Source organism: Channa argus, chromosome 1 (genome assembly GCF_033026475.1).
Source record: "Channa argus isolate prfri chromosome 1, Channa argus male v1.0, whole genome shotgun sequence".
Taxonomy (NCBI): Eukaryota; Metazoa; Chordata; class Actinopteri; order Anabantiformes; family Channidae; genus Channa; species Channa argus.
Window position 1 is genome coordinate 40,280,019 of NC_090197.1, and position 18,365 is coordinate 40,298,383.

At 39.2% G+C, this 18,365-nt stretch overlaps 1 protein-coding gene across 2 annotated transcripts; it reads left to right on the forward strand.

The window, feature by feature from the left end:
* The first annotated feature begins 259 nt into the window (after positions 1-259).
* golga7bb (golgin A7 family, member Bb) lies at positions 260-16,864 on the forward strand. Of its 2 annotated transcripts, XM_067520179.1 has the most exons (6): positions 261-409; positions 1,884-3,712; positions 6,174-6,299; positions 7,976-8,128; positions 11,570-11,671; positions 12,806-16,864. In XM_067520179.1, exons 2-6 carry the CDS (start codon positions 3,617-3,619, stop codon positions 12,887-12,889), a joined length of 561 nt encoding a protein of 186 aa, XP_067376280.1. In that variant the 5' UTR covers positions 261-409; positions 1,884-3,616; the 3' UTR covers positions 12,890-16,864. The 2 variants fall into 2 exon arrangements, with proteins under 2 accessions (XP_067376288.1, XP_067376280.1); XM_067520187.1 differs by lacking the exon at positions 1,884-3,712 and having other exon boundaries at positions 260-409; positions 12,806-16,863.
* The last annotated feature ends 1,501 nt before the right edge of the window (positions 16,865-18,365 follow it).

Sequence of the window (18,365 nt, forward strand, 5' to 3'; positions counted from 1 at the left end):
CAAATAGAGCGGAAATCACTTTATTTGAATTATTGATTATCAATAAAATGTTAATAGCCCACGACAATAGCCTCACAAAAAAAAAAAGAAAAAAAAAAAGGGTGGCTTAAAAAATGAGCACAGACCTAAATATACCGCAGATGTTTGGAATATGGCTGGTTTACGTTTTAAAAGTCTGAACATGAGAACAGTAATTCTCGGTTTGTCAGCATGTACCCCACCATCCCGCTGTAACACTGGCAGGCGCGCGCCCATGCGGTAACGCACACACACGTGCACGCATGCTCGTGCGTCCAGTCTTCCTGCAAATCTCCACAGTCGCGTTGTCCCGCACAGCACGAGCAAACGGTTTTTCGTTGTGAGCACGGGACAGAGTCTGCACCTTCTTTAGTGCAAAATGGCGACAGAGGTAAGAAATGTGTATCTTTGGCTGCCTTTTTTTTTTAGTGTTTTAGGAACAAAACACGAAAAAATGACTGTAGGTTGTAATTTATTTTTCTAAGTGCAGCTTGAGAACTGCAGTCTTGTGAACTGAATGTCGTGCTTGTTGTGCCTCCTGTATCTGTGGCTTTCCGTGCTTCGGGTGTCAACAGCTTGGACTTGGCCTAATGTGAATTTATCAAGTCCAGCAGCGAGTCACGTAGCGTGCACGCAAGAAAACATTGCTCATGCAGGAGACTGATTTCACTTACTTTCATCACCATTTATAAGCTCTGTGATTGCACACAGATGTCACTAGATAGACGAGGCTAAAAATGTGTAATTTCTTTTTTTTTCTTTTTACTGTATCATATATAGTTTTTCAAGCACTACCTAGTGCGAAACAAAAACTGTTGTTATTCTAATAGAGCATGTCCAGGGTGATGGTGATGGAGCAGTCAGGACCATGGACAGGGACAGTTTCTCTCTGTCTTTCCGCTGCCATACTTTAAAATCAGCTTGACAAGCCATTGTCCTTTCATTCTGAACGTGCCCCATATTTAAGCAGCTCTGTATAATCACTGGTGTCATGCTCACTTCATGCCTGTAATAGTTGGCTTGATTGGCAGCTCCATACAGCACCAAGCAGATGATTGAGTTGATGGCAGAAACAATATTGGTCAGACAAAACTACTTATGCCAAAAAGTATTAAGCAGTGTTTGCTGTTGTATTTTTAGCCTCAGTAATGCTTGGTAGCTCTGAGGCCATCCGCATGTCTTCCTTTCTCTGCCCTTGGTAATGACACCATAATGCCAAAGACATAACTGCCTTAGTTATCATATTAATGATCTCATTAGAGGAGACAGCTATTACTTTGGTGCAAGTTTGGTGCAGATCTTTCTCAGTTCTTCCATGTATTGCACTTATACATGCCATACGTTCATGCATGCAATTTTTCATACAAGTGTTCATATGAGTTTGGGTGATAAATCTACCTGAAATCATACAATTTATGAGTATGTAAAGGTGTATTACAAGCATACCAATGCTTCAGGTTAGGGCGCTGTAAGCATTGCTGGGTTGGACCTAATCTGATTAACTCAGGTGGTCTTTCAGTACCCCTGTCCAAGCCTTATCAGTTTTACTGTATATCCACATGCAGATAAACAAATTCTGTGTGTAGAACCAGGACAGATTTTATGTCTGAAGCACATCAATTATCCATTGCATATTTAATGTGAACATGCTGCTGCAGTTTGTAACCATTAGTGAATCTGAGATGAGAAGCACAGTTTACTTCCTACACATGCTTTTATCTATCTATCTAACCATCTCTTGCTCTATGTCTCATAATATATTAGGGCTCGTCCAGTGACATTTATTGTTTGCCAAGTAAGCAAATGACCACGTTAAGTGACTGAATAACAATATGCTGATACTGCACTTTGTTTGTGCTGCATAGGCGATCTTTGGATGCATGAAGTCTACCACTGCCAGATCTTCCTCTGAGGCTAGTGCTGGCTCACATCTTCCACTGTTGAGGAATAATGTGTTGAAACACAATAATCATCTCAGAGGCTGGCACAGGCTCTGCTCTACTGAAACAATGTTCTACCTTTTTCCCAAAAAAGACTTCCTCTTCCAGCTTCAGCCTCACACTCACTGATCTTGAATTTCCATGACATCCACCCAGATGTCATGCTATGTCAACAATGTCTACATTTCAGTGATTTATACCTCTGGGCCAGCCCAGCTTGCCAGTAATCATAAAAAAATGTGCTCCCCATGGCACAAAACCAGTTATATTATGAAGGGATGAAAAGAGAGTGCTGACAGTATAAAAAAAAGCCAAAAGAGCTATGGGACAAGAATGAAAATGTCTATTTACTGTGCAAGCTTTAATTGTGTGTTCGCCCTTTGCAATATCTGCCCACTGGCAACACTCAGTCACACATGCTGTTTCTTGAGTTGGAATTACTAAACCAGGAAACATGTCAATGAAAGCTACACAGACCTACACACCCAAGCTGGTGGATAAAAACAGAGCATATAAAAATAAAAGGAATAACATAAGAAAAATAAAGACAATTCTATAAATGTAGTATTATATTTCATTTTGGCAATATCCTTGGTCAGGAGAGAGTATCAGTACTTTATGTGCCTTATTTTACTTTTGATTGTCGTAGAGTTGTCGTTTGCCTTTTATGGCCACTGGTTATTTCATCTCAAAAACATACACAGTCACCGGCCACTTTATCAGGTGCACCTGTTCAAATGCTCGATAATGCAAACATCTATTTGGCCAGTGCATTTAGACATGTAGTTCAAAATGAGAATCAGAATGAGGCAGAAAGGTGATTTTATTGACTTTCAACATGGCATGATTTTTGGTGCCAGGCGTGCTGGTCTGAGTATTTCAGAAACTGCTGATCTCCTGGGACTTTCGCACACACAACCACCTCTAAGGTTTACAGAGAACAATCTGAAAAAGAGAAAATAATTGGTGACCAGCAGTTCTCTTGGGGAAATGCCTTTTTGTTGCCAAAGGTAAAAGAATGGCCAGATTAGTTCAATCTGATGGAAAGGCAACAGTACCAGTAACTCAGATAATGAGGTATGCAGAAGAGTGTCCCTAAAACAGATGGGCAACAGTAGCAGGAGACCAAATCAGGTGCCAGTACTATCAGCTAAGAACAAGAAACTAAGGCTAAGGTTCACAAGGGTTCGCCAAAATTGGACAATAGAAGATTGGAAAAACATTGCCTGGTCTGATAAGTCTTTACTTCTGCTGTGAACATCAGATGGTAGGGTCAGAATTTGGCCTAAACATGAAACCCTGGGTCCAGGCTGCTGCTAGTGGTGAATGGTGTGTTCGATATTTTCTTGGCACACTGCGGGCCCCTTAGTACCAACTGAGCATTGTTAAATGCCACAGCCCACCTGAGTACTATGCTGATCATGTCCATCCCGTAATGGCCACAATGTCCCCATCTTATGATGGCTACTTAAAGCAGGATAATGCACCATGTCACAAAGCTAAAACTATCTCAAACTGGTTTTGGAAGATGACATTCAGTTCACTGTATACAAGTGGCCTCCACCATCACCAGATCTGAGTCCAATAGAGCACCATTTGGATGTGGTGGATTGGGACATTTGCATCATGAGCCTGTAGGCAACAGATCGGATTCTATCATGTCAAAAACAAATAAAAATTCTCTTGGCAACTTTCCTCAGGAAAAAGTGACTAAAAGTGAAATTTCCTCAGGAAAGTCCTTCCTAACTATGAGTGTGAGTCCCTATTATTGTTTATTATATGTTATATGTGGTAGTTGGTATTTGTATTAATTGGGAAACAAAAATGTATGTGGTTTAATTGTTTAAATATACATGCCTCATGGCCCCACAGTCACATTTATTTGTTTATGTGTTTGGTGTAATTATGTAATTTGCTGTTTTGTTTAGTTTTATCCTTTGATTGCTTCATTCAGTGTGTTTTATTGGCCCATTAAATCCTCCTCCTGTAACCTATTCTTACTTTCATTCTTTTTCCATTTAATCAGTGTGCAATCAAATGTAAACAGAACTAAAAATAGTACATGTGTGGGTGGAAAGAAAAGTTAGACAGCACAACATGATACAGAGCTTCTTGACAGAGTCCTGTGTGATCTGTACGACACTTTACTTTGCTGTCTGCTTTAGGACTATATTTAGACACAGGAATAGACTGGATTTGAACCTCGATCTCCCAGGCAGGAAAGTAAATATCAGCCTTTTGCCAACAGAAAACATTTATTTTCACGGCTAAAATGGTCACAGACAAGGCCACACTGCCAGTAATAACAACATGTGACTAAAAAATACATAATAAAGGCCTTCTGTATCAAAGCAGGATTGCTGCAAGACTCGGGGAGTTCTAGAGTAAGAATAATTGATTTATATTATAGACTCACATGTGGTATTTAGCAAGTGAGAGGCAAAAAACAATAAATGGGAATACAGTATGTCTATATCTAAATCTATAAACCACCCCAAATACAGTATACGACGATGGTCTTTTATATTTTGAAATATGTAGCGTCTCATTATGTCAGCCAGTTCAGCTTTTCAAATTTTAGAACAAAGCTTTACGATACATCAGCACTCCAGGTTGTGTCAAAATAGACCCCTTTTGTTAATGTAAAATTATTGACTTATTGATTAGTATTGATTTTTACCACTCTATCCTTTTTTATGACAACCAAATTCAAATTGAGAACACAAGTTTCCAAAATCATTTTTCTTTTCCTTGTATGTTTACATGTTTCCCTTTTTCATTTCATAGTCACTTCCACATTTCTACATGTTTTTTTCTTCATGCTGTTAGTCTTTGTTTCCTTCCATCTGTCTTTTCTTCTCCCCATCTATCTTTCCCTCTTTTTCCCACCCTTCTTTGTCCTTTCCCCCCTCCTTTTTCCCTTTACTACTTTGAAATCTACACACAAACATATACAGAATGTGAGAGTTTATCTGTTTATATACAAATTCAGACCATCACAAACACAGGAACAGTTTAATCTTAATAAATGTGACTCCTACCCAAATAATTCGAACATGGATAAATGATGCTCAATTGTGTGCTGATAATTGCTTCTCTTAATAGAGTGAGTTGTTGTTCATCCTGATGCCCCGAAGATAGCGCAGGGAGGAAGGGGGCAGAGCCAATGTTAGAGAGACAAGAACTGCGAAAAAGGAGGATATTAAAAGCCTTGGCAGACAGAAAGATCTAATAGCTCTGGGATGATTTTGGCAGTTAGCAGACAAAAATAGCAGCTTGCATGCTATTCTTGGTTGTGAGTGATATACCCTAGATAGAGATAAAAGGCTTGTACTGCACTATGTCTGCTTACATGGAAATGTGTAAATTACCTGCATACATTCAGGTAACCTCATAAACAGATTCTTTCCCTGCTTTCAACATTGCAGTAGGGCACCAGACTTTGACTGTGATACAGTATTTATAGGATAACATTTATTTGTAATTCATTCATTTATTTGTAAAACTATTTTAGTGCTCTGAATTGAATCCAAACCTCATGCTCATCTCTCTCTCTCTCTCTCTCTCTCTCTCTCTCTCTCTCTCTCCATGCTTCTACTGTATCTCTAATTACCATCCTCTTGAGGGGAATAATTTGGATCAGCAGGGGACACATTTACTCTAGCCCTCTTGTTCGCTGCTCTACACTTCTCAGGGGAATCACTGTTGTGGTGTAAAATAGACCACACAACACCAAAGTGCTGTAAAAGAGTCTTTCAAAGTGCTGGCCACTGCAGTTGAGCTATTGATGCTGGAGAAAAGCAAACAAACAACAAAAACTTGCATTTGTAAATACTATAGAACTTTATACAAGAAATAGTATATAAGGCCTTGAAAGCTGCTGTAGACATGTGGATTTTAAATTACAATGTTTTGGCCTAAACTTTGCTAGAAGCTTTTTAGCTGTGTGTTTTACTTCTATGAATTAGTGTACAATAAGTTACCACAGAAGTGCAGAAGTGAACAGCAGCCTAGGGAATATTGGTTATAATAGAAATATCTCTAAAGAAATTAAAACAGAAGTTATCTGTATCTGGTGTATAGCCACACTATAGTGCCAGTTATGAAGAAGAGTTTTCTTATAAAGCAAAGGGACCTGCTACTTCTGTACCTAGACAAATATAGATGTATTTGGATGACAAATATAACATGTATTTTCCTTTGTTACTCTCTTAGTTTCACAATCTTCAAGAGTTGAGGCACAGCGCAACACTGGTAACAAAGGTGTTTATACAGAGAGACTACAATGAAGGGACCACCTGCCGCTTCCAGACCAAGTTCCCCTCAGAGCTTGACACCAGGGTGAGGACAAACACAGAAATTCACACGTACAAATCCTAGAAATTGTAATATGTTGATAAATTCTCGACTAACTTATCATGTAAGTTCAGTGGGGCCACAGCACATCATTAGTCTGCATGTTGATTTGGCACAGCCCTTCCTGACACAACTGTTCCCAATTTCTGATGGGCTTGGGACCGGCACTGCCCTGCTGGGGATGGGGGTAGGCTGTTGGGGGTTTAGTGTCAATGTCTAGACGTGGTTGAGGCACAAACCTCCAACCCTCTGGTCGACGCCAGCCACTACCAGCTGAAGCACTGCCGCCCCACAATCTTCGACACAGAGTGATGGCCAATATAGCATAATAAGATAACTACATCAGTTCATCCCAGGTGTCAAAACAAATGTGAATGATGGATCAGAGTTCTTAAAAAGTCTCTGTGACTCACTCTTGCATAGACTGCAACCTGCCTTATTCTATTCTGAAGATAACAGGGTTTAGGAAGCATTGTTAGGAAAAAGGATCATTGGCCTTAATCACCAACTCTTCATAAGAACACTTTCCTCCTCAAAACTCACTTACAGTGGCAGTTTTTCAGATTTGTCAGATTTTCTGAATCACCAATGTTTTCTTATCTGGGATTTGCTTTCGGGTAAGAACAAAAACTTACACACACTATAGACCATTCTGTACATTTGATTTCTGACAGGTTTGTTCAGAACAATTAAACAGCGGATTTGCTCAGCCCGGATACCTCTAGGCAAGCCTGTCCTACAATGACAGGCGTCTCTCTTCTGTGTTTGGATATAAAGATACTTCTCTTCTTCTCTGATACATGTATAATTAATAGATGTCCACATATTTAAAAATCATCTGTTTCTTCACTTGTACACATTTCTCTAGATAAAGTGCTCAGGGAACAAATAATTGCTCTATTCATTTTTGCGTGTGTGTGTGTGGGTGTGTCTGTGTGTGTTATTTAACATGAACTACCGATGCTACAATGTCAGCTTGTTTTCTATCTGTTGAGTCCTTTTCCGTCCTTTCTACAGATGAATATAGACTTGCACCATCACCTCTGATATCCTACAGTTTTAATTCAAAAGCAGAATAAATGTGACACAAATACTTTAATTCAAAGCTCCTCTATGTGTAAAGATAAAGAAGAAGAAACATTAATTATATTAATTGCACAGTACTGCACAGTCTGCTATGTAATGTTCACATTTGCTCTCTTACATTGCTTTATTTGCATCAGTGGATGGTGTTATGCAGGGGTAGTTTTGTAAATGTTTCTAGCAATTAGCATTTGAAGCAGACAGACCACACACTCAGAGCAAGACAGAAACACAGTCACAGACAAAAACATAGAGCGAGTCACTATTAGGCAACCACTGGAAAACATGCTCTTGAATCTGCGTCACTTGACTGTGAATGTTCTCTGTCAGATGCTCCAACCACTACATATTACTGTCACACTTCTAATTTGTCATCTTAGCCAAGTGAGGTGTGTTTCTAAGTAGTTTGATAAAGTAGGAGTATTTTAGGTTGAGCTGACTGCAGCTGATGTGTTTGGCAGGCTGTTTTATAGCCTTGTGCCGTACAGTGTGCCAGAACACTTTTTACTTTAAAAGTCCTTATGGTGTGTGCATACCTTGAAATCTCTACCTGGATGTTTGTTTCTCTTCGTAAGTAGATTGAGAGAACCTTACTTGAGGACACGGTGAAGACCCTGAACTCCTATTATGCAGAGGCTGAAAAAATTGGAGGTCATTCGTACCTGGAAGGATGTCTGGCTTGTGCAACGGCTTACATCATCTTCTTCTGCATGGAGACGCGCTATGAGAAGGTATTAAGCCTCAAAGTGTGGGGGAGCAGCAACCAAGTACCCCCCACCCCACCCCCATGTAACAACACATTGTGATTTTATATTAATGTTTGTGTACAGATGAAAGAAAACCAGATTAAGTTTGTTAATTTTTTTGTTGTGGAGATGCTTTGAACCTACTAGCTTGCTGCCAGTGTTTATTCTACAGTAAACCAAAAGTTTTTGTTCATGGACAAAAAAGAAAAAAAAGATGTGTGACAGCCATTCATACTCACATTTACAACCACGGGCAATTTTGAGTCACCAGTTAACCCAGCATCTTTAGATTGTGGGAGGTAACTGGACCTCCCAGAGGAAACCCACACAGGCACGGGGAGAACATACCATCATACCCACAGAAAGAACCACTTAGCCAACAGGTGCAAACCCAGAGTCTGCAAGGTGACAGCAACAACCACTGCAGCACCGTGCTATCTATTTAAAGATTTTAATAATTTTAATAATAAAAAACTCATATATGGAGGTAACTGAACGATCAAGTAGAATGTGAACAGCTTTGCATGAGCATTTAAACTCAAATATGATTATTTATCAGCTGCTTATTATCAACCTTGCAATTTATTTTAATCCCATGTTTGTCAGTAAAGCCCACACCTGTGTGCTGGTGGGCAAGGCATAGCAGAGCAGTTATGACATCTTGCATCTGCGGCTATCCACCTTGAGAAAGACCTCTGTGCCACATTGTTCCTGTTTATCTCCCAATGAGATGGAACTCAAACACACCTAACACAATTACTAACACATACACGGCGAGTTTGATTAATCCTTGTGGTTTTATTGTGTACTTGCCGGTGTTTTAGATGAAACTGGCCTGGTGTAAAGTCCCGGCATGCCTCTCCTTTCAGATTTTTGTCACCCACAACATTCACTGCCCTGGTCTTGTTGTGTGGTTTATCAACCAGTGTAAAGGTCCTTTGAACTTGACCAAGATGTACAAAAGGACTTTTTGCTACTTTGAAGTCATGCAGAAATGGTGTAGTCTGAGGCTCCTTTCATCTCCCTGTCATCTTAGCGTCTCAATGGAGCAGCCATTGAGATTCTAAGATGCTATCAGCCCCACATGAGAGCTGTTTATTTACACGTTCAACTAAATCATCTTTTCTAAGTGAAGTTATTAATGACTATTATCAAATATACCCACCCAAGTTGATGCTGTGGATGAATGTATGCGTGCACTGATACAGATGCTACACATCAGTTAGTGTGGATCAGTGGGTAGTTTCATTGGAACACCAGGAGCCCTTGATGCTTACATTTGATCATATCAAAGGACACTGATTGCTCCCAGCATGTTAAAACAGATAAATGTGCATAAGCATTCATAAAATGTCCCTCATGCATCGATTGTGCCCTCTGTCTCAAATATTTCTGCTATTATTCTCAAGAATGTGAGTGTACACATGGGACACTGGTACATGCATATACATGTAGTACCCTTTATGTTCATTTTGTGACATACTGTAAGCTCCTTTGATTGTAGCAGAGGAAAAAACAATCATACATGTGAAACAGACTGTGACACCTTCGCTTCTTAAGCAGTATACACACACTCTTTTCCCAGAGGGCCTGTCTGTCGCACACATCCCAGTACAACAGAAGCACAGCTTGCATACTTGACTGTCATATTGTTAGTCTGATGAGAACTGAGCTGCCCTTAGAGCTTGCTAGGACTGAATAGATTGGCCTTTTCCCAGCACCGTAATAAACCTATTAGTTAAGGCTCCACACTGTGTCTCAGCTTATTCCAAATGATGTTTGATTCTCTTTGATGGACTTTTGAACGCAGTTTGAAAACAGAGTTTATATTGTGTTAAGACATTGCTCCGAGCCCAATATTGAAGTTTTGTGCTTAGGTGTGTTTAATATAGATCTGACTGATTTAAAAGTGTGCAGTGAAGCCAATCACTCCTTTTTTGCTTTCTTTAATGATATTTCACTGAGGAATTTCATGTCCAGAGATTTATTCTAAAAGACTGCTCCTCTTCTCCTTCAAGTGGAAGACAAAAAGAACTATTATACTGTGGTTTAGTCTCTGATAGCAGGGGTCACTGTACTAGCAGCTGTGCCTGCAGCTGTAGCAGGTCTTTGACATCCCATAGAGCTGCTCAGTGTGTTGCTCAGTCTCTGCTGTTTTAGTCTCTCAAGGTTGCAGTGACCTGTAGTTAACTTACAAAGAAGATGTGGATATATCATAGTTGACAAAAGAATCAAGAAAAACTCACAAATGGGTCAAAAGTTATTTATATGATGGAAAAAACAGTTTTAATAAACACACAGTATAGTATAAACTCGTGTTGCTGTAATTTCTTTTCTCTGTGTAACTTTAGCATAGACACACAGATGTGCTATGATTGCACCTTCTTTTAAGGTGCAGTGAAAGCCTTATCAGTGTAGATAAGGCCCGGTGGAGCATGGCTTAGCTGAATGACATGCTTAGCCACAATTTAGGAGAGGCATGGCACATCAGCATCCTTGTTGTCCACAGAGGCATAGCTGAGGCTAAATATACTGCTCTAATGATTCCACTTTAGCCAATAGCTGTCCAATAAGCAGGCTGGACATCAGTCACCAGTCATTTATTTGGTATTAGTAACAACCTGGGACTACTGCAGTGCTTAGGTTTTCTTAAACACTCATCTTAATGTGTACAAGAATGCATGCAGGCCTATTTGAACTGTGAGCAAGTACAAGGTCTGAAGTTAGTGTGCTGATTTGCTGAGGTTTATGCAACACACTCACAAAACAAAGAAATAAATCTTGTGCCAGTGCTATCTAAAAAAAATGGCCACCTTGCATTTTATTATTTCCAAATTGCACCCACAGTTAACCAATGCATGATATTTAACCTGAGAGAGCCATCTTGGGATTTAGGAACCAAAGCTTCCAAATGGAAAACTTCAAAAAAAGAAAAGCTCTTGCCCCTCAGTTTTGTAATTTAATTCATACAGCCTTGCTTGACACGAGTGGCTTGGAACTATGTATAAAAATAACTGCTGTACTTAGAGCATAATGGAATTACTTTTGAGTTTAAAGTATAATGTTCAGGAAAAATAAAGACGGGCAATGACCCAAGAGAGTCAGTATCATATGCTGTATGCTAACTATATGGAGAAGGACTGCAAACTAATTTCTTCCATTTTTCATTTTTTCCATCGAAGGCAGGAGGAGGTTAAAGTTGGAGCAGCCCTGCCTATGCTTAGCCTCTTTCAGGCATATTGTTGTTACATGTAACACAGAGTGCAATGTTCAAGTGATGGAGCTCTGGTTGTAATGTCTGGCTGGACCACGTGTTCTTGTGTTTTAGGGTTACATCATTCCTTCAGTGTGTCTATTGAAATCTGCATTATCTCTAAATATACCTCTGCCTTTTCTAACCTTTCCCGACCCCCTGTTTTATTCTAGGTGCTAAGAAAGATATCAGGCTACATCCAAGAGCAGAATGAGAAGATCTATGCTCCTAGAGGTCTTCTACTCACAGATCCCATTGAAAGAGGAATGAGAGTTGTATCCTTCACAACTGTGCAGAACTAGTATAGAGTATAAAGGTCCAGAGAGGAGAGTCAAACATATAGAATGAGGTGGCAGTAGTTCGAAGGTTAGATAAACCAGGCATCAGGAGGTAAAATCACTGAAACTCAGAAACATCTGGGATGAATAAAAAATAAGAAATACCTCCTCCGGCTCATAAATTACCATCAAGGTGCCCTTGAACAATGCACTTCAACTCCAGCTGCTGCAGAGGAGCTGTCCAATAGCCAACTATTGTTCCCCGGAGTAAATGTGAAGCAGGACAGCATATTTAAAAACATACACTATCTGTCAAATGTCTCAAATGAAAAGGTAAAAAACAAAACACAGGACAATAAGTGAGTCAGCAGTCTAAGCTGTGAATGCACGTCTTGGTCAGCCCATCTTGTTTTAACCTTCAGTTTTGTATCGCTTCATTTGGCTCACTGTATTTTCTTGGTACTATATTTTTTAAAAATGGCCAGAAGTGTGTGTCGCATTGTCAGTCAGAGTCATCCCAGTTACTACTTACATAGCTGGGGAAAGTCTCAAGTAGACCAGCACAGACTCCACAGTTCCACACTGCTTGAAACAAGGCTCTAAACCACAGGGCCAAGCTATTAGCAATACTAATTAGTCAGTATACCCCTACACAATAAAATCTCTGTTTGTGAGCAGCAGTTGGAGAGCTCATTTTCCTGAAGAACATCTGTCTCAGTAACATAATTTTTTCCTTATTTGTTTTATCTTTTGCATGGTTATTATAACTGGCCAATTTGAAAAAATTTATTATCGCTTTTAAATTAGTCATGTTAGGTCCTATCGAGGGTAGACAAACTAATTTACTTTGGACAAATTTTTGATATTTAAGTCACACACACACTGATTGTGTGTTTTTGTTGAATATATTATTCACCCCAGACACGGATATCTTCAGGTAGCCTACCCTCACAAGTACGAGTACACCTCAAGATCATGCACACGTCAGCCTGTAGATTTAAGGAAGGAAATGACACAATACATGATTGTTGTTATGGATTGTGGAATTACTAATGCCTTGGGATCCTCCGCCTCTTTCATAAACCTTATTTTAATATTCTCACTGCCAAATTAATCCTTGACGTACTTCAGCTAGAGATAAGCATCTTCGAAGACCGGGGCTCGGGCAGCTCCAGTCCCAGCAGCAGTATGTCATCAGGTGGCAGTGCTCGGTGACTGGAGGGGCAGCACCAGGCTTACGGGTACCACCACAGGGGCAGCGGGACACTTACCAACATCCGCATGCTGAAACATGAGAGCACAAGGTTCTAAGTAGAGAGAAAAGGAGGCAAGGAGGTGATCTACAGCATTCACACTCTTCCTGTTTGGGGCCTATGACAGACCACCTCGAGAACAGGAGCTGGCTTACACAAACACATTGGATATTCAACAGATTCAACACAAGTGCAACAGAACCCACACAATCAGATGACATGTACAAGCCAACATGTGACGGAATATCATTTACTCTCCAGCAGCTATTCAAAGCAAAATAATCAGGATTTGTTCTAATTTTTCCATTCACCTTTCTTTCATTCCATCACGTCTGTTTCCATGAGTCACACCATCTCTGGTACAGCTGACTCAACAGGATTAGCCTTGATTAGGCTGGACATCCATGCTTGATTGTTTTTCAGGGGGGTGTCACTATGTCTATCTGCTGATGCATTTGTGGAAGTCTTATGTCTGTGCAGCAGCCCTGAAATCTGGAAACCCAGTGTTCTCTGGCCTCACTGAATGATTTCATTCATGTCATGTGGTTGAGGTCAAGCCACTTTTAATGCTGGCAAATTGGGCCTGCTGTGGAACCATTTTCTTCTTTGCTGCGTTCACATGCATTTGGCTTCAATGTCTATCAGCTAACAGGGAACACCTTGGATTATTTATCCTTCCCATTCACAGCAGTGAACACATCACAGATCTAGGTCACACTGTGCACACCCACACAGGCACAAATGCAACAACCATGCCCTTGTACTCATACAGATACATGGTAGTGAGGGGACATGCACAAACATTCATATCCACATACATTCACACACACACACCTGTGGCTAGTGGCCATGTGGCCAGATGTGGAGTTTGAGTTGACCTTGTCAGACAATATTCTCTGAGCTCTTAGCTCACGGGTAACATGAGCAAACACAAGCCTTGGAAAACTTGGTTATGTGTAGATGAATCCAGTTGTCATGAGTGTGTATGTGCCACCAGTCCTGACGAACACTTGCTATTCATTAATGAGACATCAGAGAGCAGGAATCACGGCAGTGAATGAGATCCCTGACACATTCGGTTCTGAGAAGTCTGAAACAGTCTGGGTTCTTGCGTCTACAGCTGCATGGGTGTTAATGACAGGTGTGTGATTGTATGTGGTGTAGGGGTGTAGGAGAATCACCCCTCATACAGCTCACTAGCTGAACCTTTATAGGTGTGTGTTTATAGCTCTCATATAGTTGCACAGCTCTGTATAATCAGAGATATTGGCATCAGTTTAAGTCACGTTGACAGTGAAACACAGTTGTAGCTCCCTCTAGAGTGAAACTGAGGAAGTTCTATACTTCTGATAGAAACAACACCCAAATGGTTGAGTAGGCAATACAAGTTTGTATGATTCTGGCCATTTGTAGCTTTGTAATTAAACAGAATTTATGTCTAACAGTACTTAATTACACTCCTGCACTGCTCTGCAGGTGCCTTTCTGATATCTACATTCAAGACAATAGAGCCTGAGGATGAATTCTGTCTCTCTTTTAGAGAAATCGTACATTCTTTCTGACTAATGTCTACAGTGTGTGTGTCTGTGGAGGCTGATGAGACAAACGATTATCATTATGTAGCAACGTTGATGTCTTTAGACAGCATACCCACACAACATCTAACAAAAGACAACACTTCCTGAAAAAAAATGAAAAACCTGTTTTACTGTCATGCATATTTTATTTCTGTTGGCGCAGTTTCTGTCTTTTGTTTTTACCCTTTTTATTTATTTATTTTTACTCTCTCCTCATAACACAAAAAGAAAGTTATCGTAGAACTAAAGACTGAAGTACAGTGATATTCATTTATATTGAGCATTATACTACCTTGATGAATGAGTTGAATCCACACAAGATATCTTACAACAGTAGAGCTGAGTTCAGTTGTGCTTGTGTTCGGCTCCTGTGCTTTTTGATGCCTCATGTTTCATCGCAGTGGAATGGATACCCAGCCTGGAGCTGATGGACTTATCAAGTTAAATATGACTTAACACTGCCAAAAAACAAATAAAAGCGCTTACTGGACCATGTATAGTATAAAGAACAAAACAGAGTGTATATGAACAGAAGAACTGTTTATCAATGTTTATTCATAATGACATGTAAAGAAGTGGATTGAAATTCCAAAACACTTTTGCCATACATTTTTTTATGTTTTAATACCTAATATAATTTGGGCATCAAGTGACAGAGCAGCTATGACAGCATGTCATCTGTGAGACTGTGAACTATTGGGTAGTATCTTCTGTAAAATGCACGTACAGTAGTGTATTTTTTTGTCCCAAATAGTGTTGAAAGTGTCACTAATGTTGCCTATAATATTGTCAGCAATAGTAACAAGGTCAGTTATGATGGTGCGGGTAAACAGAGGGGTTAGGATGATCCTCAGGGGAAAGTCTACTGTATTGTGCAGCAAATTCAAGTGTTTTAAATCATAGGTTCAATTTTTTGGCTTAGCACCTCCTGGGATTAACAGTGTCGTTCTGTATTGGTGCAAAACTTTCCACACCAAAATATGAATGGAGTGACAAGATATTTGTTTGTTTCAGCCATTTCTTGAGTTTTCCTCAGAATGAACTGTAATAATTTTAGTGATTTCCTGACTTTTCATCAATTGCCATCACCAGGTCACATTTTTAATTTGACATACACTCTGATTTATGAACAAAAATCCTTTTAACCATCCTATTAATTGACACATTCTCCTGTATTGTTTCACTTGAAAAGAGTCTGAAACTATCCTTTACAACTCAGATGAAGAAGAACTCTGGGCCATAGTTTGATTAAAAAAGACACCTAAATGAGTAAATATCGTGATATTGTATGAAATGTATTCTTGTAAAAACATTTGCATTGAAATTTACTGAAAGTGTCACGGGGCCAAAACCCCAAAGATACTATCTTTGGGTCCTTCAATCCCTACCATGCTGACTATTATGATAAGCTTTATGCCATGTCGTTAAATGTGAAGCAAAGGTGCAAAAAGTGTGGACAACATATTGATGTATAGGCCATTTCAGTATGTAAATTTTCATGAGCCTTGTATTTATCCTGTATTGTGATTCAGAGTGAAGCTGTTCTATTCAGACATGAGAAGTCATCAGTAAGCCCATAAACTCTATGTGTGTTATGCTTTCAGACATTAAAGGTCATTTGTAGTGCAATATGATGTCTTCCTAAACATATAAAAGATTATGTCATGCCTTTGTACCAGCCTCCCTGAGTTGCTTTGAGTTCTGAGCCATGGGGGAGAGTATAACTGCATTGATGTTTGATACTGTCTGATGTGTGTGTAAACAATGTGAGAACCAGATGATAAGAAGTCAAATCCCTGATCAACAAAGCTCTTGGGTTGTGCTGCTGATACAGGGGAATTTTTTTCTTATCTTGGTACTGTTTATGTGTTTACATGAGATTATTTACATAGAAATTGTAATGGATTCATGTTATTATTTTCTCTAAGCTGATTATTATTCAAAGCCCGGGCAGAAGAGTTTCTAAGAGATTGATAAAGTCCTCTGAATTTGATGGAGACAAATTATTGTGTTTTCAGGTTCTGTTTATGCTGCTGTTTAGATTCTCTATACTCTATCCATGCTGGGTTTCTGCTCTTAGTTCAAGGAAGGTTGTGATCTCTGTTTAGCTCTCTTACTCTCATTTCTCCCAATATCCACAGAAGGACATTCGCAATGAGGTAAAGTCACCTAAGGGCAGATCTCCAGATTGTAAGTACCAGAAGATATGTTCTTGGAACATGTACCTCAGTAGCCTTGGACTTTGGTTGTTTTTTTTTTTTTTTTTCTTCTGTGCATCAATCTGTCACTTCTTGAATATTACAGTGGTCTATTTGAATGCAAAGTGAATAAATACCAAAAACTATCTTTAATACCTCATATATTAAGTGTTCTTTTACAATTTTTACCACTTATTAAAAAAGCAAAAGAAGGGAATCTAAGATCATATAATTGGGTGTTTTGCCCACTTGGTGGCAGCAGAACAAGCAGTAAACACAAAACGCTAACAGTTTGAGTTGGTGTGGTCGTCTTTTTTTTAAACCATGCTTCTAACATAATTCCTAGCTGACAGCGAACGGTGAACATTAACCAATACTGTACAGTTAATGAAAGTTAAAACTAAAACGATAAGATGACAGCGATTGCTGTAACCGCTCTGAAGGACAGAGAAGAGCTGCAGATCTTTGTCATTTAAAGCAAACTCTTATAGATGCACCTAATCATGTGACCGACTGATAAAAATATGAGCAGCACGTCTTTGTGTATTAAATGACTCCTGTAGATACTTTATGTAACAAGCTACAGTCCTGCTGTTGCCTAAATGAGGGAGCATATTATAACTGAAATGTAAAAGGTGGCATAAAAACACTATGTTCAGTGGACACAGGAACATGATGCACATGTTTAAATTTAGATATTGGACATGTGTTTTTACTCAAATACCACCAAATTCAGAACTATATATAAACTAATAATAAACTAATCAAAGCATTTTGGAATGAGTTTGTCACTGATAGAGAATTATCCAAAATGAATAAATCCGTTTTCTTCAATAAAATTATTATGTAATTTAGTATATATATTGTTGCTTGATAGACCACCACATTTTTTTTATGTCACAATTTTTTTAATTTCTAGGTTTTTCTCTTTATATTTCAACTAAAAAAAAAATAAAAATTTTGCTCTGGACATTTTCTGTAAACAGACAAAAGTTTGCAGGGACATTTCAACAAACATTTTCTGTGAAGGTGACAGCCCAGATTATTTTTTGTTTATGTGTGTATAAGTCAAGTATAGTAGATCCATCATGGCCTCCTCATAAGTCCACAAATTAGCAATAAGGTTCAGGCACATATTAAGGCTTAGCTAAGATCACAGGAGTGGAGACAGAGGAGGACTGAACTGATATTTTCTTAAAGACAGCAGAGAAGTGAAGCAACATCTCAGCACCTGTGGTAAAAGGTCACTCTCACGCCCACTCTCCGCTGCTTCACAGACCCCTTTTCTTCCTGGCTTTTTTTTCTGCAACAGCTTGTTGCCACAATTGTTTAGTTTTCAAGTTTTAAAATTCCTCATTCTTTGGCTGAACAACAGTTTCTGTTCCACTTCCTTCACGCCCTTCCTGTTCTTTCATTCATTATTCTCTAAACAGGAAAATGTGGTTTGCTTCACCTTCTCTACAATTTCTTTTCAGCCTGACTCACGGACATCCAAAAGGGAAACAAACTCCCTTTCTGGTACTGATTGGTTAAAATGTTTATTATTAAAATCAATGCTGTTGTTTTTAGCGATGATTAAAACTGCATGTAATGCCTCAAACATGGTGTCACTCAGGAGAAGTAATCCGAGATAATCAGGCCTGTGATGGCAATAAAAGAAGAT

What these genes read in the sequence shown, in the direction of transcription:
- golga7bb (XM_067520179.1), top strand. Translation starts at nt 3,617, where the DNA reads ATGTCAAAAACAAATAAAAATTCTCTTGGCAACTTTCCTCAGGAAAAA. An exon ending in TGGAGACGCGCTATGAGAAG is followed by an intron (nt 8,129 to 11,569) that starts GTATTAAGCCTC and finishes GTTTTATTCTAG; the next exon opens with GTGCTAAGAAAGATATCAGG. An exon ending in TTGAAAGAGGAATGAGAGTT is followed by an intron (nt 11,672 to 12,805) that starts GTATCCTTCACA and finishes GACGTACTTCAG; the next exon opens with CTAGAGATAAGCATCTTCGA.